This window comes from Dipodomys ordii, unplaced genomic scaffold (assembly GCF_000151885.1).
Source record: "Dipodomys ordii isolate 6190 unplaced genomic scaffold, Dord_2.0 Scaffold33, whole genome shotgun sequence".
Lineage (NCBI taxonomy): Eukaryota > Metazoa > Chordata > Mammalia > Rodentia > Heteromyidae > Dipodomys > Dipodomys ordii.
This window is the reverse complement of record NW_012267249.1, coordinates 1966452-1987054: the sequence shown is the minus strand read 5'-3', so window position 1 is coordinate 1987054 and position 20603 is coordinate 1966452. Positions and strand designations below refer to the sequence as shown.

The following is a 20603-nucleotide window of genomic DNA, read 5'->3' as shown; positions in this document are numbered from 1 at the left end:
GGCCCGACGGGCGGACTCGGAGCCCGAGCGCGGGGCTGACAGCCTGGAAGCCGGCGCTGACCATGAAGCGGCCCAGGGAGCCGAGCGGCTCGGACGGCGAGTCCGACGGACCCATCGACGTGGGCCGCGAGGGCGATCGGAGGTAAGGGCTGGGTCCGGGGAGCGGGACTCGGACTCACCGAGGGAGGCCCGAGGGACTCAGCGGGCGTCCGACCTGGGAGATGCCCGCAGGTTGGAGGTGTGAGCAGCGTGCACCCTTGCACACTCGCTGCGGAGTCCTGGGTGTGTCTGCCCGTCCGTGCAGGGTTCCGGATGCTGGGGTGGAGGTCTAGTTCTGCTGGGGATTTGGTGTCCAGTTATTGATGGACTTTCTGCCGAAGCGCCTCCGTGGGGGTGGCCACTGGTGAGGATTTTTCCTGGAGACATCTTGTGTATGCACCGTTCCCTCGGGGCCTGGGAGCTGTCCTTGAGCTTTTTCACTCAAGGCTGGCACTCTACCAGATGAGCCACAGTTCCATTTCTGTCTTTTTGCTGGTTAATTGGAGATTAAAGTCTTACAGATTTTCCTGCCTGGGCTGGCTTTGAACCCTGGCCCTCAGATCTTAGTTTCTTGGATAGCTAAAATTACAGACAGGAAACACTGGCACCTGGCTTCTCTTGAAGACCTTAGCAAATCTTCATGGATGTTGATTCCACATGCCCTGTCTAGAATCTGTTCACTATGTAGAATAAGAATACTTTCCCACTGTTAACCTAGTTTGATGTGCTTTTCATCGAGTTCACAAAAAGCTTCAGGGAGAACAAAAATTCTCCTTGAGCAAAGTGAAATTTAGCATTCTGGTTTTGGTTCGAAGCCAATAGTAGCCAACTTGCAAGGACCAATATTCCATTTCCAGGGCTCTTTCTACCAAACCAATGTCATTTACTTCTAGTTTATAATTATTTGATTTGATTTGAGCCTTTAGAACAAATTGCTTTTTTGTTGTTGTTGGTGGTGGTGGTGGTATGTATTTGCCAATACTGAGGCTTAAACTCAAAACCTGGGCTTTGTTCCTTATTGCTCAAGGCTGGTGCTCTACCACTTGAGCCATAGCTCCACTTTTGGCTTTTCTGGTGGTTAATTGGAGATAAAAATTTCCTACATACAGGGCACCGGTGACTCACACCTGTAATCTTAGCCTTTAATCCTAGCCCGTAATCCTTCAAACCTTGATCCTCAGATCTCAGTTTCCTGAGTAGCTAGGATTACAGACCTGAACCTCTGGTGCCAGGCACAAAAGTCCCTGTAAGGCTCCTATCTCCAATTAACCACTCAAAAATCAGAAGTTGAGCTGTGGCTCAAAGTGGTAGAGCTCTAGCCTTTAGTAAGAGCCAGGGACAGCACCTAGGCCCTGAGTTCAAGCCCCACAACAGACAAAAAAAAAAAAGTCTCATGGACTTTCCTTCCCCAGCTGACTTTGAACTGCTATCCTCAGATCTCAGCCTCTTGAGTAGCTAGGATTAGAGGTATGAGCCATCATTGCTGAGCAAGACACTGCTTTTTCAAAAACAAAACAAAACATTCTGCTGCCTCCCAGCTCTGTGAATTCTCTAAGCTTCAGTTTTCTCATCTGTAAAATGGGAATACATAATAGAGCCAATTTCATAGGAGTGTTGTAAAAATCAAATGAGAGTATAGGTCAAGAGCTTAGCTCAGGGCTCAACATGAAGCAAACGTTTAGTTAGTGCCAGGCATACGCCCTTAAAATAGCTGCAGGGACAAACCAGGAATCTGCAGGCCTGGTCAGTCCAATAGCTGCCACTAACTCTCCTTTTATGACCTTCCTTCCTTCCTTCCTTCCTTCCTTCCTTCCTTCCTTCGTTTTCCTTCAGTACTAGGAACTAAATCAAAGGCCTCATGCATCTAGGCAAACATTCTGCCACCAAGTAGTCTCAAACTAGATGCAGGCTCAGACAGTTTCCCCATCTGAGCCTGTTTCCACATCAGTATTATAAAGGAGGGTAGGAGTGAAAGGGAGAGAGCTACTTCATCTGTCTCGTCATCTCTAGACTAAAATTGGAAGGGGAACAAGCTGGGTTGTTGTCACACACCTGCCATCCCAGCAGATAGAGGAGGAGCTCAAGTCTGAAGCCAGTCTCAGCTACATGGTGAAACTCCATCTCAAATAAACAAAAACAACAGAAGAGTTAGAAGGGGATAGGGTTCATTTCTTTCTTTTTTCTTTTTGTTGGTCGTGGGGCCTGAACTCTAGGCCCGAGTGCATCCCTTAGCTCTTCAGCTCAAGGCCAGCACTCTACCACTTGAGCCACAGCAGCACTTCCAGTTTTTCTGCTTATGTGGTGCTGAGGAATTGAACCCAGGGCCTCAGGTGTGCAAGGCAAGCGCTCTACCACTGAGCCACCTTCCCAGCCCCTCTTTTTCTTTTTTGCAATACCTGGGATTGAACCTAGACCCTTGCACATGCACATGTTACATAACAGTGCGCTACCTCTGAGCCACACCCCATCCCAATTCTTAATGGTGTTTATTAAAAGCATTTCATAATTCTATTGCTCTCTAGTTTTCTGAGACCAGGAAGATGCTGACTCAATCACAAATCCTAGTTGGAGATGTAGCTCAGCAGAAGAGTGCTTGCCAAGCAGGAACATTACCCTAGGTTCAACCCCCATTAGAACCTGCAATTTAGAGAAACAATTCTCCACGCCTGTACCTGCTAGCAGGCCAACACCATGAGGGGATGGTGGAGAGAGTTACAAATTTAATGTCTCTTGGTCTTCATGGGTCCAGGGCACAAAAATGATGCCAGGGAGCTGATGTGTCCTCTACAACTATACAGCCTAGGCAAAAACTGACAGGTCAAACAAAGACTATGTATAGAACAGAAAGAGAACAGGCTGTGGCCTGTGAAGGCACCTATGTGGGGTAGGGTCATCAACAAGCAAAGATAGCAGAAAATGCTTCCTGAAGGTGATGTCAATGAGGTGTGTGTGTGTGTGTGTGTGTGTGTGTGTGTGTGTCTGTCTGTCTGTCTGTCTGTTTGTCTGTGCTTTCTTTACAGAGTTTTGTCATTTTGGCTATAGCCCACTTTTAGAGGCGCTTCTTAGAAGGGCAGACCCCTCTGAGCAGGGAAAGCAGCTGGACATCTGGCACAGGCTGACTTATAGACGCCTCTTTGTAGCACTTCCCAGAGGGCCCTCCCCCCCAGCAGACATAAATGCTTCAATTCAGGGCCTGTTGAACGATGCCTGCTGTGGTCCAGACCCAGGGCTGGGCATCAGAGCCCAGATGTATCCTGCTTGGCCTCTGCCCTCAGGGAACTCTCAGAGAAGAAGCGCTTCATGTACAAAGAAAACCAGATAAACAGTGACAAGGGCCACAAGGCTGGGGCAGCCAACCTCCTGGGGTCAGAGGCAGGGCACCAGTCCCACACACTCCGAGACCTGAGAGGAAAGAACAGGGTGTGTCCCATTGTCATGAGGGGCATTTGCCTGCTGCTAGCATCCTGCCCCGTCTGTGGGAATCACCCTATCTAAAGCCGATAACCCCTTCCCTGATGCATGTTGGGTCCAAACAGAAGACAGCCTCTTCCCTCCGCCTCTGTGAACATTTAATGAACACCTGTCACATATCAGGCTCCTTTGAAGTCAAGCCTGAGTTTGACTCTCCATTCCACGTACTCGGGAAAGTGACTTTATTCCCTTCTGAACCTGAGTTTTATCTCTTCCAAAATAAGATTGCAGATACGCTTCTCCCCAGGTGAGGCATTGGCATGCAGCACATGGTTCCTTGCTTTGGCACAAGGTCATGTCCAATAAATACTGCTGTCTAAGGGGTCACCAGCGAAAGATCTAACAGGAAGACTAGATTTACTGGGCATGATTCTTAACTCTGCTCTGTGTCTGTCACACGCATCCCCATAACTATAATTCTATTTCCTAAAAATGGAATAGAGAGCTGTTGTGCAATAAGTGAGATAGATGGATGTGGAAATTCCTTCTAGAATGAAACATACTGTTAGGTCATAATGTGATGATGAATATCCAGGGCACGTTGGCCAGAGCCCTAAATTAAAAGCCATGGAACCTAGCTCTGGTTCTGGATTTTCTCTCATTGGCTGGGCAGCCTATAGAAGATCCCTTCCTTATCTGTGTCTTTCCATTTTACCCGTGGGCTCAGTGCTATCTGAGACCTTTCATTTGGCATATTAGGATTCTGCCTTTGAATCAAGTGCAGTCATCTGCAAGAGTCCCACAGGGAAGTTCCCAGGTGGAGTCAGCACCAAGGGTGGTCAGGATCCACGACCAGATGGCCTGAAAGGCTATTCCACTCCCAGAGACTACCCTGGAATTCTGGGGCTCCAAGAGGCCCATGGAGCAGCTCTTGGTAGCCAGCATATCCTCTCTGCCTTATTTTCAGACTCTCAGAGGAGAAGCTCCCACCCCTCCTCCCACTGTCAGAGCCAGATCACAGGCTGCAGGAGCTCCGGCTGGAGGCTGTAAGGATAGAGAGACTGGAAGACTATTCAGACAGACAGGAAGTCAGACTTAGGAGAGAAAAACAATGCTGAATTGGGAGCCAGAAGACAAGGATTCTCATGCTTAGCAGCTGCGTGGGCTGAACAAGCTTCTTTAGCTCCCTGAGGCTCAGCATCCTCATCTGTGAAATGGGATTTTCTCAGGGCTCAGAGGAGAGAAAGACATGCAGTGATGCCAAGAAAACCATAAAGTGGGCCTAGGAATGTGGCTTAGAGGTAGTGTGCTTGCCTAACATGCATGAAGCTCTGGGCTCAATTCCTCAATACCACACAAACAGAAAAGGCTGGAAGTGGTGCTATGGCTCAAGTGGTAGAGTGCTAGCCTTGAGCAAAAAGAAGTTCAGGGTCAATGCTTGGGTCCTGAGTTCAAGCCCCAGGACTGGCAAAAAAAAAAAGAAAAGAAAAGAAAACCATAAAGTGAGCAGGCACTTGTGGTTTACACCTGTAATTCCAGCTACTTGAGAGGCCAAGGATGGAAACCTTGAAGCCAACCCAAGCAGGAAAGTCCATGTGACTCTTTTCTTCAATTAATCCCCCCTCAAAAAAAAAAGCCTGAAATGGAGCTATGGTTCAAGAGGTAGAATGCCAGCTTTGAGTGAAAAAAAGACAATGCCCAAGTCTTGAGTTCAAGCCCCAGTTACAACACAGGAAGAAAGGAAGGGAAGGATGGAGGAAGGGAGGGAGAGAGGAAGGAAGGAAGAAAGGAGGGAAGGAAGGAAGGAAGGAACAGAAAGCGAGCGTTGCCAATAAGATCTAGGGGGGAGGGGGAGGGGAAGACCATGCTGCAGAGAGGAATGAACCAAGAGACTGGAAAATGAGAGAGCAGAGCTGCCTGTCCTAAAATGGGTGCATCAGGCTCCAACAGATGGTCCCTGAGGAGGGATCAGGCTGAGAGGCAGTGACGTGCACAAAGCTAACCCAATACTCAGGGAGATGCTTTATCCAGCAAGGGGAACAAAGGCCATGTCTCTTATGTACCTTGGCTCCTGGGGCTTGTCCCCAGTGAACCAGGGAAGCTTTGTAAACAGACGGCTCTGCAGATCTCAGGATCTGGTGTCTGAGCTCCAGACCTGCCTCACTGTGCCCTACCTCCCAGGAGCTTTCCCAGGCCTCTTACCAGCTCTGCTTGTCCAGATGTGTGGGTGGGATACATGCTTTTCCAGATGTGGCTGCACCAAACAGAGGCATAGCGGCAAGATCTGACCTTATCTGGTCTCTCCTGCAAACGTTATTTGAAGTATTGATGAAAATGATCCAATCTCAAGTGTCATGAGGGTAGATACCTGGAGGTATCTCAAAGTAAGCCACATGCACCCCCATTCCACAAAGGCCCAGAACATAGGTTTTATGGTGGTCATATCTGTGTTCTTCAGTGATGCCAGAGAGAACAAGATGGGTATGTTCCAAATACTTTCTGAGGACCAGGGCTACCGTGGTACATGACACTGATGTCATCTGTGAGCTCATGGAGCTTGTTTGTTGGAGAGATAAATATTAAATGAGGAAGTGGTGCTGTAGCTCAAGTGGTAGAGTGTTCGCCTTGAGCTGAAGAGCTGAGGGACAGGGCCCAAGCCCAGAGTTCAAGCCCCATGACCGACCAAAAAAAATATATATATATATTAAATGAGCTGGGCATTAGTGGCTTTCACCTATAATCCTAGCTACTGAGATCTCTACTGAGATCTGAGACTCATTGAAACCAGTCTCAGTAGAAGACTTCATGAGACTCTTATTTCAGCAAAAAGCCAAAAGTAGGAGATTGGCTTTAGTGGTAGAGAGTGCCAGCCTTGGGCTAGGAAGGTGGCTCAGTGGTAGAGTGCTTGCCTTGCATGCATGAGGCCCTGAGCTCAATTCCTCAGCACCACAAAGAAGAAAAGTTGGAAGTGGCACTGTGGCTCAAGTGGTAGAGCGCTAACCTTGAGCTGAAGAGTGCAGGAACAGTGCCCAGGCCCAGAGTTCAGGCCCCACAACTGACAAGAGAGAGAGAGCCTTGTAAAAAAGAAAAAAAGCCAATAGAGAGCTTGAGGCCCTGAGTTCAAACCCCAATACTCTCTCTGTCCCTCTGTCTCTGTCTGTCTGTCTCTGTCTGTCTGTCTCTTGCATACACATACATACATACACACACACACACACACACACACACACAAAGAATATTAATTTTTTTAAAAAAACCTTGTAAGTACGAAACACAAACTGGCAGTAGGCTAGGATTGTATAGAACAAAGACCATCTAGTGGAAGTGAGGATGTTAAAAACGAAAAAGGAGTTGACATTTGAGTTGAGATCTACAGGATGTTTGAAGTTACTAGTCAAAGGGGTTGGGGTTTGGGATGGAGAGATGGAGTAGAACAGAGGATTCTAGAGTAGGGGAACAGGATGTGAAACTACAGGAGTTAGTGAGTTCACAGCAGGAGCACACACAATGAAAGAGAATTGAAATGTGGAAGTGATAGGGGCCACCTGGGCCACCTGAAGGATAGTGGTTTTGATCTTCAAAGCATTGGGAGAGCTGGGGGTATAACTCAAATGGTAGAGCACTTGTGTAGCAAGCACAAGTTCAACACCCTTGTAAGTGTAAGTGTGTATGTGATCATACTGAGGAGGCACTGGTGGCTCACACCTGTAATCCTAGCTACTTAGGAAATTGAGATCTGAGAATTTGTAGTTCAAAGCCGGCTTGGGCAGGAAAGTCCACGAGACTCATCTCCAATTAACCATCAAAAAAAGCTGGAAATGGAGCTGTGGCTCAAGTGGAAAAGCACCAGTCTTGAACAAAAAGGCTGAGGGACAGTGCCCAGGCCCAGAATTCAAGCCCCAGGACCAACACACACACACACACACAGAATTCAAGCCCCAGGACCAACACACACACACACACACACACAAACACACACCACTCAGATTTGCATTTAAATGATCACTGTGCCTGCAGTGGGAATAGAGAGGGTACAAACAGACCTAAGGAGAGACCACGGAGAGTGGGGCCCCATAGGCTCATGCAGGCCTCCAAGTGAGAGATGTCAAGAGGCCTGGTCCTGAATACTAAGTCAGGAGGACAAACATGACGCACAGTTTACAACAGAGCAGGCAGGTTTGGATGGAGTAGAGTGAGGATGAAGGAAGACAGGGTCAATCAAAGTGCCAGGTTTCAGCCTTGCAGAACTCCAAGCTGGGGGTGACCCCAGTGAGATGGAAAACCCAGGGGACAAGGAGCAGGGGTGAAGGTAAGTGAGGGTTCCTGTTCAGATGTGTGGCATTGGGCAGGTGAACACCTGCAGGCCTGAACAGGTCCTCCTATGTTGGCTACATAAAGGATACCTTGGTGTAATCTAGACGGTCAGCAATTGGTCTGCAGGTCAAAATCTGAAGGGGCAGGGCCCCCTTCACAATCTTCCCTACCATCCCTGCCCCCACCGCCCCCTGCCCAGGGGCTGAGCCTGTTCTTAATGAAAACTCCTGGGCTGCAGGCGAATGTCCATGATGCAGCTGGGGCTGCAAAGGAAGGCCTGGGTTCCGCCTGGGTTATGGAGGAACGCAGGCCTTCAGGGAGGCCAGGGCAGTGTCCCCAAGCATTCAAGAGGGGCCTGTGACCCAGATGCTGCCTCCCCTGGCCTGCCGCGTGGGAGGAGGCGGCAGCTGCGGGCCGGGCGGAGGGCGGTGGCGCCGGCCGTGGGAAGCGGCGGCATCTGCTCTTTCCACGCTCCTTCCCAGGGGCTCGGCTCGCTCTGAAACCCAACCCGCCCCGCCTGGCCCCTGCTCGGGCCACCCGCCACTGCCAGGCCCGCACCATCCGCCGGCCCGCCCCCTGGATCGGGTTGCAGGACCAGATCAGAGAGTGGCAGCCCCAGGTCTAAGATCCCTGAAGCCAGGGGCAGAAGCAAGGGGTTAGGGGCTAAGCCAGGAGGTTGGGGCCAAGACAATTCTCCACTGGCTTCACACAGACTCCAACGAGCGCGGCAGGCAGACAGCTCAGAGCACATGGAGGACTTGGCTGGGAATGAAAAGAGACCCTGGGGGGAAAGGGGGAAGGGAGTGCCCCTTCCCAGGCCAGCCCTGGAGCCCTTCCCTGGCCTGGGAGACCACGGTCCATTGCCAGCCTAGCCATTCCAATCAGTCCAGGCAGGAGAGATAGTCTCCCATCCTGAGAAAATGGCCTTTCTCTTCTTCCTCCACAGCCAGATGGCCAGGCCGCTGTCCGCCTCCAGCCCTTCACAGATGCAAGCTAGGAAGAAACGCAGAGGGGTGAGTGTGCTCTCAGTCCTGCAGTGGCCCAGTCAGTTTTCCCTGGATCCTCCCAGAGGGAGGGGTTGGGGCTGGCCCATGAACCTGTCCTTGAAACATCACGTCACCCCAAGCCAGCCGCCCAGGGTTCAAATCCAGGGAAACCACTTCTCCTTCAGTGCCTTATTTCCGCCTGTATATGGCTGGAATCGTGAAGATTAAGTGCATAAGGGCTCTCTGAGCAACATCTGTTACTTTTGTTCCAGTTTCCCCTTCCTCCCTCCCCCCTTCCCCCCCCCCCAGCCTAGAACTTCTCTCAGTGAGTGAGGAGGCAGGCAGAATGAGAAGGCTTACCGCTTTCCACTGTCCATCTTGTCCAGCCCTGCCTCTCACCCAGGAAACAGCTGTGCTTGCACACTGGGAATGCAATGGCTGAGGATCTGACAGAGGCCAGCCAGGCCACTCACTCCCCATGAGCCCTTAGACAAGCCACTTCCCTCCCACACTCATGATTGTGTGTGTGTGTGTGTGTGTGTGTGTGTGTGTGTGTGTGTCCCCTGATACTGAGGTTTGAACTCAAGGCATGGGCACTGTCCCTGAGCTTTTTTTACTCCAGGCTAATGGTTTGCAACCTGAGCCATACCTCCACTTCCAGCTTTTTCTTTATTTTTTTCTTCCTTTTTTTTTTTTTTTTGCTGGTCCTGGGGCTTGAACTCAGGACCTATGCCCCTGTGACTCTTTGTGCTCAAGGCTAGCACTTTACTACTTGATCCACAGTGCCACTTTGGGCTTTTTCTGAATAGTTTATTGGTGATAAGATTCTCATAGACTTTCTGCCTAGGCTGGCTTTGAACCACAATCTTCAGATCTCAGCCACCTAAGAATTAATTACAATAGGCAGGGTCCACTGGCGCCTGGCTCACTTCCAGCTTTTTGGTTGTTAATCAGAGATAAGAGTTTCACTGACTTTCCTACCTGTGCTAGCTCCAAATATTGATCCACAGATTCCAGCTTCCTGAGTAGCTAGGATTACAGATGTGAGCCAATAGTGCCAGGCCACGTTCATGTTCTTTCTCTGAAAAATGAAAGGTTATTTTCCTGCCCTACTATGTGTATTCTGCTACCAGGATTGAGAGAGAAGGAAATAATGTAAATGAAGGGCTCTACAGCTAGAAAGGACAAGTCCTAGAACTCTCAGCACCTCTGGTAACCCAGACACAGGAAGACTAACACTGGTGCAACTGCTGCTCCCCCCTGCAGGGGGCAGGGGGAGCAGGGCTGAGGCTGGTGCTCCCATTCTGACTGGCCCACACCCTGCTTTACCTGGGACTAACCATCCTAAATAAGCTCTGTCTCCTCCCCTCCCACTCCACCTTACAGACCAAGACACAAGATCTGACTTCTTCCAGGTTTGTGCTCTCTAGCTGTGAGTCCTCAAGCAAATTACTGAGCCTCAGTTTCCTCCTCCCTCATGAAAATATGATGAGGGAAAATGAGTCAGAGTCCATCCAGGCACACAGGAACTGTGAGAGAGTGCGTACATGTGGGTAATTTCTTGTCGTTCATTTGCAGATCATAGAGAAACGACGTCGAGATCGCATCAACAGTAGTCTCTCTGAACTGCGGCGCCTGGTCCCCACTGCCTTTGAGAAACAGGTAGGTGATATTGCTGATGGAGCCAGAGGAAATACTGAGTTAGTGACAAGTAGGGTGTGTCTCTCATAGCAGCTTTTGCAAAGGGATATTGGCTGATAGGGTATTGTGGTCATTTAGGAATAGCTGTCACCAGCTGGGGACAAAGAATGGAAATTTAGCCAGGCACTGGTGGCTCATGCCTATAATTCTAGCTACTTAAGATGCTGAGATCTGAGGATAGAGGTTGGAAGCCACCTTGGGCAGGTAAGAGTCCACGAGACTCTTATCTCCAATTAACTAGCAAAAGGTTGGAAGTAAAAGTATGGCTCAAGTGGTAGAGTGCCAACCATGAATGCAAAAGCTAAGTGAGAGCACTAGGTCCTAAGTTCTAGACCCATTACTAGCCCATACAGAAAAAAAAAGAGAGAGAATGGTAGTGGAGCACTGGTGGCTCACATCTGTAATCTTAGATATGCAGGAGGCTGGGATTTGAGAATTGCAGTTCAAAGCCAGCCCAGGAAAGAAAGTCTATAATTCTTATCTCCATTTTAACTACGCCCCCCCCCCACAAAAAAACCCAAATAAACAGAAGTAGCCAGGCACTGGTGGATCATGCCTGTAATCCTAACTACTTGAGATCTTGAGATCTGAGGATCATGGGTTGAAGCCAGGCAGGAAAGGCTTACTCTTATTTCCAGGAAGTTACTCAGAAAAAGCCAAAAGTGGTACTGTGGCTCCAAGCAGTGGTAGAACGCTAACCTTGAGCAAAAGAGTTCAAGGGCCCAGGCCCTGATTTCAAGTCCCAAGACTTACAAAAAGGAAGAAAAGTAAATTTATACTTAGCGAAATGTTGCAGCTATGGTGACTTTATATCCGACTTACGTCCATTTATGTAGAATCCAAAAAAATGATTCAGAATAGAGCTCATTCTAAATGTGCTAGGCACAGAGAACAGAGATCTCCCAACTCGCATTCAGCCACTTACTAGCTGAGCAGAAAGGAAACATGGGACTCTGCGATGTGACTCCTGACATTTCCAGAGCTCTTTGGAGGCGAGACAGGTAGCTGAGAGAGTGAACACTCTGTCACTGAACCTGTTGAGCTGAAGGGATTTGGCAGGGAGTCATTTGGTTAAATCAGACAGCATCAGATATTCTTGCCTTAAGCTGCAAAGCACGGGTGGCGTACAGGTGAGAAGTCAGTTATCCCACAGATGTTCACTGAAACCTTTTGGGGAGCACCCATGAACTAGACCTGGAGTCTACCTTCAAGGGACTCTTGTGGAGAGGGAGAGGCTCGGGTTCTTCCTGGGAAGACGGCTTCAGAAGCATTTCACAAGAGAGAATTCAAGACAGTGAGCCCTCATGACAGGCAGGGCTGGTGAGTATCAGGGGCTGACTGGAACCTGCATGCCTTCTGTACCTACAGGGCTCTTCCAAACTGGAGAAAGCTGAGGTCTTGCAGATGACGGTGGATCACTTGAAAATGCTCCACGCCACTGGCGGGACAGGTACTGATGCTCTTCTCTCTTGGGATTCAGTTGTAATGACAAATATTTGAGGCTGGGTCCTGAGGATCCTCTGGTGAGCCACAGCAAACAAATCCCATTGATTGTTCAGCAAGCTTGTGATTCGTCTCTCAGCATGGCCTGTTCCACTCTCGGTGTTGCCACCTCTGCCCTTCCAGGCCTTGCAGGAGCTTTCTCACCATGACATTGTTCTTGCCTCCAGGAAATTAAGGGGTGACCCAAAGGAGCCAACTGCAGCCTGAGACCTGCCTGAATCCAGAAAGGAAACACCTGATGTATTTATTTACTTTGTTTTTGTGACATTGGAGATTCAACTCAGGGCCTCTAGCTTGTTAGTCAGGCATTCTACTATTTGAGCCATGCCTCTAGTCTCTTTTTATTTTTATTTTTTTTAAATTTTTTTTGGGGGTCCAGTCGTGGGGCCTGAACTCTGGGCCTGGGCGCTGTCCCTCAGCTCTTCAGCTCAAGGCTAATGCTCTACCACTTGAGCCACAGTGCCACTTCTGGCTTTTTTCTTTTTGCTTATGTGGTGCTGAGGAATCGAACCCGGGGCCTCTGGCGTGCAAGGCAAGTGCTCTACCACTGAGCCACCTTCCCAGCCCCTCTAGTCTCCTTTTAATTCATTATTTTCACTTTGTTCCCAGGCTGGCCTAAGTCCTGTTCCTTTTGTGTTTCCCTGCATCACTGGGATGACAGGCACACACCACCTTGCTAGTCATTGTTTAGGATGGAGATTTGAAAACTTCTTGTTCAGGCTGGCTTCAAACCATAAACCCCAAGCTCTGCCTCCCTATTAGCTAGGATTTCAGGTTTGAGCCTCTATGCCTAGCCTCCACCTGAAAATTCTAACCAGAGATGTTTTCTTGGTTTAAGTTTCTGGGTTGCTGTTATGTCCTAGGCAGTGCTGGGTGACATGCCAAATTCACAGCAGGTGTCCAGATTGAAGGAGAACACAAATCATTCTATTATTTTAAATTAGACCCTTAAAATCATGCACCTATAGCTTCAAAGAGACTTCCTTGCCAGGTGCCAGTAACTCATGCCTGTAATCGTAGCTACTTGGGAGGCTGAGATCTGAGAATTGAGGTTCAGAGCTAGTCCTGGAAGGCAAATCTAAGAGATTTTCATCACCAGTTAACTAGCAAAAAGCCAGAAGTGGAGGCATGGCTCAAGTGTTAGAGCACCAGCTATGAGGAAAAAAGTGGAGTAAGACTTTCTTTATGTATATATATATATGTATATTAATAAGTTTTTTATTGTGAAAATACCATACAGAGGGATTTACAATTACAAGAGCAACGTAATGAGTACATTTCTTATCAAGCATTGTTGCCTCCTCTGTTTCCCTTACCATCCCTGCCCTCCCATTTCCCTCGCCCCCCCCCCCCAGTAAAACTTTCTGTAGCTAGGCAAGGTGGCTCAGATCTACAATCCCAGCTACTTGGGAGATGGAAGTCAGGAGGACTCATAGTTTAATGTCAGCTGAGACAAAAAGGAAGCCCTTCATTTTAATCAACAAACCAGATTAATAGTGTGTATCTGTAGCTCCTATATAAGGGAGGAATAGGTAAAACTGTGAGACATTGTTTGAAAAATAAAGCAGCCAGGCACCGGTGGCTCATGCCTGTAATCCTAGCTACTAAGGAGGCTGAGATGTGAGTATCATGGTTCAAAGCCAGCCCAGGCAGGAAAGTCCCTGAGACTCTTATCTCCAATAAACCACCAGAAAACCAGAAGTGGCACTGTGGTTTGAGTGGTAGAGCGCTCATCTTGAGCTGAAGAGCTGAGGGACAGCGGCCAGGCCTAGAGTTCAAGCCCCACAACTGACAAAACAAAAAACTAAAAGCAAAAAAGGCTAGAGGTGTTCAAGTGGTAGAACACCCTGATTTCAAACCTCAGCACTGCCCAAACAACAAAAAATGTATACTTTTTATTTATTTTTTATTTTTTTGGTCAATCGTGAGGCCTGAACTCTGGGTCTGGGCGCCATCCCTCAGCTCTTCAGCTTGAGCCACAGCACCACTTCTGGCTTTTTCTGCTTATGTGGTGCTGAGGAATCGAACCCAGGGTCTCATGCGTGCGAGGCAAGCACTCTACCACTGAGCCACCTTCCCAGCCCCAAATGAAAATTTTTGTCTCACGTCTTGGACACAAAGACAAAGTCCCAAAGACAATTTGCTACTTAGAAAGAGAACCATTGCTTTTTTATTTTATTTTTTTATACCGATACAGGAGTTTGAATTGGGGCCTTGGGCTCTCACTTGGCTTTTTGTTCAAGGTAGAACTCTACCATTTGAACCATCCCTCTACTTCCAGCTTTTTGCTGCTCAGTGGCAGAAGAGGTTTTTTTTTGTTTTTTTGTTTTTTTTTTTTTTTGCCAGTCCTGGGGCTTGAACTCAGGGCCTGGGCACTGTCCCTGAGCTTCTTTTGCTCAAGGCTAGCACTCTACCACTTGAGCCACAGCTCCACTTTCAGCTTTTTCTGTTTTTAAGGTACTAAAGAATCGAACCCAAGTCTTCATCCATGCTAGGCAAGCACTCTACCACTGAGCCACATTCCCAGCCCTTGATAAGAGTCTCATAGACTTTTCTTCCAGGGTTGGTTTTGAAACATGATCCTCAGATAATCAGCTTCTACAGAACTAGGATTACAGGCTAAGCCACTAGTGCCCAGCCGGACATTTACATTTTACAAGGCCCAATCTAGTGTTTCTTTGTCCTCAGAGTGAAACAGTGTCCTATGGGGGCAAATGGAGTCACAGGTCACCCCAGATATTATGAGACAGGAGGTCTGTACTGGAGTTTAGGAGTTTGCCAGTTTAACAAGCCTGCCCTCTTACCCTGACAGGTATGCTTTTGAGAACTCTACAGAGGAATGCATTGCTCAAGGTGGAGCTTAGCAGCTGGTGGCGAGATAGTTCAAATTACGCTCATGTTATCCCATTAAAAGGAAAGTAGCATAGTGGTTGGTGTGGGCAGCATTTTATAGCTTTCAAAAGTCTTCAATTTTGTTGTCTCCTTTGGTTCTCACAAGAACCAGCAAGGGGGCTTTTCTCCTCCACTTTCCTGTTCAAAGCTGAGGGGAACACTGGAGTTGTGGCTTACACACTGCCCAGGCTCTGTGCAAATGATTTAGCCTCTCTCTCCCCCTGTTTCCTCATCTTTAGTGGAAATAATGAGGAGGTATTTATAAGAATTATTAGATAATGAAATGAAATTCTTAGTAAGAAAGAAGCAGTCCTAACTCAGCATGGTGGCTTACTCCTATAATCCTAGCTACTCAGGGAGCTGAGATCTGAGGATTGAGGTTTTTTTTTTTTTTTTGCCAGTTCTGGGACTTGAACTCAGGGCCTCAGTACTGTCCTTGAGCTTCTTTTGCTCAAGGCTAGCACTCTACCACTTGAGCCACAGTGCCACTGCTGGCTTTTTCTGTTTATGTGGTGCTGAGGAATTGAACTCAGGGCTTCATGCTAGGCAAGTACTCTACCACTTAGCCACATTCCCAGCCCCTGAGACTCTTTAACTATAATTAATCACCAAAGAGCTAGCAATGAAGCTGTGGCTCAAGTAGTACAGTCCCAGCCCTGAGCAGAAAAGTCAAGCAAGAGTTCAAGGCCCTGAATTTAAGCCTTAATACAGATATAAAAAGAATCTAAAGCAGCAGATGTGAGTGTAAAAAGAATTGAAACAGAGAAATATCAAGGCCAGGTACCAGCAGCTCATTCCTGTAAGATCCTAGCTACTCAGGGGACTGAGATCTGAGGATCATGATTCAAAGCCAGCCTGGACAGCAAAGTCTGACTCTTATCTTCAATTAACCACCAAATTACCAGCAGTAGAGCTGTGGCTCAAGTAGTAGAGTGCTAGCCTTGAGAGAAAAAAAGCTCAGAGGCAGTGCCTAGGGCCTAAATTCAAACCCAGAACCCACTGCCAAAAGAAAGGAAGGAAGGAAGGAAGGAAGAAGGGAGGGAAGGAGGGAGGGAAAGGAAAGTATTGGGGTGTGCAAAGAGCTACAAATACAGCAGATCCAGGTCTCACTTGAGATGGTCCTGACTCCAAATGCAGCCTCTCGCTGAGCTTTCCTTCTGGACTGAACCATGGCCAGGATGAGGTAGCTGCTGCTGGGGTTCTGAGGCAGTACGGCCCATGGCTGCTCTGTCTTTGTTTAGAAGGTGGTCAAGAGAGGGGTGACGGTGTGCATGACCATGTAGAAAGCTCATCTGGCTGTCCCTCACTGAGGGCAAAAGAGATGGCCCCTGGCCTGATGGTTATTGCATGTGTATGCGCACGGGCACATATACACACGAGTACAGGGCTTGAATTCAGGGTCTTGGCTTTTTCACTCAAGGCTAGTATTCTACCCACTTGAGCCACACTTCCACTTTTGGCTTTTTGCTAATGAACTGGAGATAAGACTCGTGTGGGCTTTTTGTTTTTCCCCAGGCTGGCATCAGTCTACAATCCTCAGAGCTTCAGATCTCAGCCTCCTTCCTGAGAGTATATAGTTAGGATTATAGGCCTGTGTCACTGCCACTGGGCTCAGACTGCCTTTTGATCCAGGAGACAAACTCAGAATCAACAGAAGCCCAGCCAGTAATATGACAGCTCCCTGGTCATTGATGGGTATTCTCTGGGCTTTATTTCACATACCCCCTCCACCCAGTGAAGCAGGTGCCATATCCTCTCATTTTATTTCTAAGGAAAGCAAGATGGTCAGGCAGCTGATTAAATGCTCTAGTCAGGATTAGAATCTAGCTCTGTGGACTTCCAAAGTCCTTATGTTTCCCTGGGACACTATATTCCTTCCTCTGAGGGGCCTCTGGCTCTGATGACTATTGTCATCACCGCCCTTCCCTGCATCTGCTCCCAGTAGCAGGCCGGATTATTCAACACAACTACAGGTTCAGCCTTTTCCCACCTGCCAAGTGTCTCCTTACTGGAGGTACCTTGGCCCCATCATGAATTGTGATGAAATCATCCTTTACATTCTGTAATGTATTCTAGTCCAGTGAGTCCATGCCCCACCATCCTCTATCCCAGGTTGGGTTCTGCTCACACTTTACAGATATGAAGACTGAGAATGCACTCACCCAGGGTCACCCAGGGTCACCCAGAGACTGAATGAGAGGGGCATGTCCAGCTCTCCAGCAGTCTTGAGCCTGAGTGCTTCCCCAACCTGGCATTCTCTCACAGTATCTTCTTCTGCAGGATTCTTCGATGCCCGTGCCTTGGCGGTTGACTTCCGGAGCATTGGCTTTCGGGAGTGTCTCACTGAAGTCATCCGGTACCTGGGGGTCCTGGAAGGCCCCAGCAGCTGTGCAGACCCTGTCCGAATCCGCCTCCTCTCCCACCTCAACAGCTACGCAGCTGAGATGGAGCCTTCACCCACGCCAGCCGGCTCCCTGGCCTTCCCTGTGTGGCCCTGGTCCTTCTTCCATAGCTGCCCAGGGCTGCCAGCCCTGAGCAACCAGCTCACCATCCTTGGAAGAGTCCCTGGCCCCATCCTCCCCAGCACCTCCTCTCCCACTTACTCCATCCCAGCACTCCGGATCACACCTGTGCGCAGGGCCCCTGGCACCATCCTGCCAGCCCGGAGGAATTTGTTGCCCAATCGAGGGGTATCTTCCACCCAGAGGGCCTGCCTCCCAGAGAGGCCAACTGCCCCTCTGCCTGTGGTGCCAAGTAGCAGGGCCACCAGGAGCAGCCCCATCTCTCCCCTCCTAACATCATCTTCCCCCACAACTGCTTGCGTAGCCCTCCCTCCCTCCAGCCCTCCCCGCTCAGGGCCAGCAGGCAGGCCTGCAGGTGCTGTGCTTTACCATTCCTGGGTGTCTGAAATCACCGAAATTGGGGCTTTCTGAGCTGGCTTCCCATCCCCCACCTCCATCCCTCAGGAGTAAGGAAGTTTCTTTTCTTAGGAGCTCTCAAACAGGTGCTGCGTTTTCTGCTTTGCTTCCACTCAGCAGAGACCCCTTCCTCTCTCACTGCTGGTCCAGCCCACCTACCCAGCTCCTCTGGAGCTCTTCTGATCTCAGAGGCTTGGTTTGGTTTCTCACATGCCCAAGTGCCTCCCGGTGATTCACAGGCCCCTAAGAGCTGTGCCAGCCCCTCTCCTGCCCAGTATGTGTGAACCTTAGAGATACACAATACCATGAGGCCTGGCACAGTGGCTCACACCTGTAATCCCAGCTACTACTTGAGAAGTAGAGATCAGGAAGATTGTACTTTGAGGCTAGCAAGACCAAAAAGAAAAAGCCACAGAGACCTCCCCCATTTCAGCAAAGCCAGGTGTGGTTGTTTGCACCTCTAACCCCGGTTAGATAGGAGGTATAGATAGGAGGATTGTAGTCTGAGGCTGGTCCCCAGACAGAAAGCACAGGACCCTACCTGAAAAATAACCTGAAGCAAAGAAGGGCTGGAGAGATGTGCATCGAGTGGTAGAGCACCTGGTTAGCAAACACACGGCCCTGGATTCAAATCGAGTTCCACTCCCCAAAATACGTTGAGCTGAATAAAGGATACCATGGCCCTAAAAGCAGACCACTTCCCTGGAGAGGTCAGATGGCAGTCAGGTATGATAACTGGCCGCAGTTGTTGCAGGCCAAGGAGTAGAACACAGTCTGCCTCATTTCCTGCAGACAGTAACTGAGTCAGGGGTCAGAGAAACAGGCACCCAGCCTGCCCCTGCCTACTCCTTCACAGTGACTCACAGAACAGACCCCTTGTCCATTACAACCCAGGCCTGAATACTGGGGGTCAGTCTGCAGGTACCACCTTCCGGCTGATTCCCCGTGGCTGGAGGATTCTAGGTATCAGCAGAAGCTCCGGGCTGGGGTATCCTTACCACCAGGCCTCCACGGGTTACCAGGCAGAGCCAGCATTGAGCGCTGGGGAGCCCAGCTGCAGGCTTCTCTGTCCCCAGTCACAGCTCTCCAGGCACATGCCCCCCCCCCTTACTGGGTGCAGATGGCTCCATGTGCTGCCACCCAGAGGCCTCAGCCCTTGAGATACAGCACCAGACGTCTGAACTGCTTGGTTTACATCCCACTCCAAAAGCTTAGACTGCTGCCACAGCCCTGGGCTGTCAGGCCGGACGAGAATAACTACTATGCCGTGGAGGGGGGGGGTGGGAAGAACAGTGTGAGGCGGCTGGGCCCTGCAAGGTCACGCTGTGAGCGAGTCCAGGGCCTGAGATCCGCTTCACCCAGACTCCACACAGCTGGCTCTGCTCAGAGGCCACTGCGTTCCTCAGCTCTGCCTCACAGGACCAAGCAGCCAGGCGAGCGATCCCTGTGGAGTGGCAGAGACTGGGCTGACATGCAGGGTCACCCTGTCAGTGGACCAAGTGTTAGAAGTACTTCTGCCCTCACGGGGGGCCATCCACACCCCAAAGGCCTCCAAGTGTCCCCCACCACCTGCACTCCCACCTCCTCTAACCGCCACGATCTGGTTCGTGCCTGGCAGACCTGAGGCTGTGTGGAATCCTGGAACTAGTCATTTATTGGTGCTCATTTCACCTTCCCTGTAGAAAATCCCCCCACCTACACACACCCAGCCTCCCTCAAGGTTGCCAGTGAAGAGGCTCTGCAGGCACAAAAGTAGAATTTACAAAAACACTGGGGACAAAGAGCCAGTCAGAGAATTGGAGCAGAGGGCAGAAGTCATTTGCGAGATCCAGAAAAGATCTAGAAAGTACAGGCTGTTTCCTTGAGGGATAAAGTAGTAAGAACACCATTTGCCCCCGCCTGCCCCCCAAAAGGAGCTAGTCCAGTCACACTGTCCTGTAGTTCCTCCTACCCTCTGAGAAACGCAAAGCCAGGAGAGGAGGCATCCTTATTGAGCAGATCAACATGAGGCAACAGAGGTTCTACACTGAGATGGGGAAGGACAGTCACGTAAACCGTGACAGGCAAGGTGACAGATGGCAAAGCGTGTCTTCACCTTTCTCTGGGACATACCCAGAGGAGGAAGAGGATCTCCCCTCTCTCCCTGATTCCAGTTCTCACTTCCGGCCTTCCCCCCTCCTCTTCTTTCTCCTACATGATTTCCAGCTGCTCCCAGGACACAGGGGGTGTTGCCCAGTCCTGATAACCTTCCATCCTGAGAACCCAGCCCTCACTCATAGTGGGGCTGTGGGAACCACATTTCCATGATGCAGGTACCCAATTCCACAACAGTCTGCACACATCAGTAAAGTGAAGCAATTCCCCCTTCTCCCCAACTGTCAACATCTCTAGTGGTCTTGGGTTCCTTTTTCAAGAGACTAGGGAAGCTCTTGTGTGTTTGTTCCCTTGGCTGGGGACTCTGTCTTCTGTTTCTAGTCTCAAGCCTTCTCTGTGTCCCTAAATCACCCCACCCCAGTCCCACCCCTGACAGGTAATAAAGGTGTTTTGTTCTTCTGTAAACCCCTAATAAATTCTACTTGTTTGTTTGTTTATTTGTTTGTACTAGTATTGGAGCTTGAACTCAGGGCCTGGGCACTCATTGCCCCTTAGCTTTTCCACTCAAGGCTGGCACTCTACTACCTGAGCCACAGCTCTACTTCTGGGTGTTTGCTAGTTAATTGGGAGATGAGAATCTCATAGATTTCCCTGCCCCCGCTGGCATGATCCTTAAATCTCAGCATCCTGAGTAGCTAGATTACAAGTGGAAGCTTTAAAGTCTGCTTTTCTTTATCTCTGCAGC

General features: G+C 49.5%; 1 protein-coding gene across 1 annotated transcript; it reads left to right on the top strand.

Moving 5' to 3' along the window:
• Positions 1 to 62: 62 nt before the first annotated feature.
• Heyl (hes-related family bHLH transcription factor with YRPW motif-like) lies at positions 63 to 18133 on the top strand. The gene is made up of 5 exons (XM_013016829.1): positions 63 to 142; positions 8711 to 8777; positions 10329 to 10412; positions 11820 to 11901; positions 17127 to 18133. Exons 1-5 carry the CDS (start codon positions 63 to 65, stop codon positions 17777 to 17779), a joined length of 966 nt encoding a protein of 321 aa, XP_012872283.1. The 3' UTR covers positions 17780 to 18133.
• The last annotated feature ends 2470 nt before the right edge of the window (positions 18134 to 20603 follow it).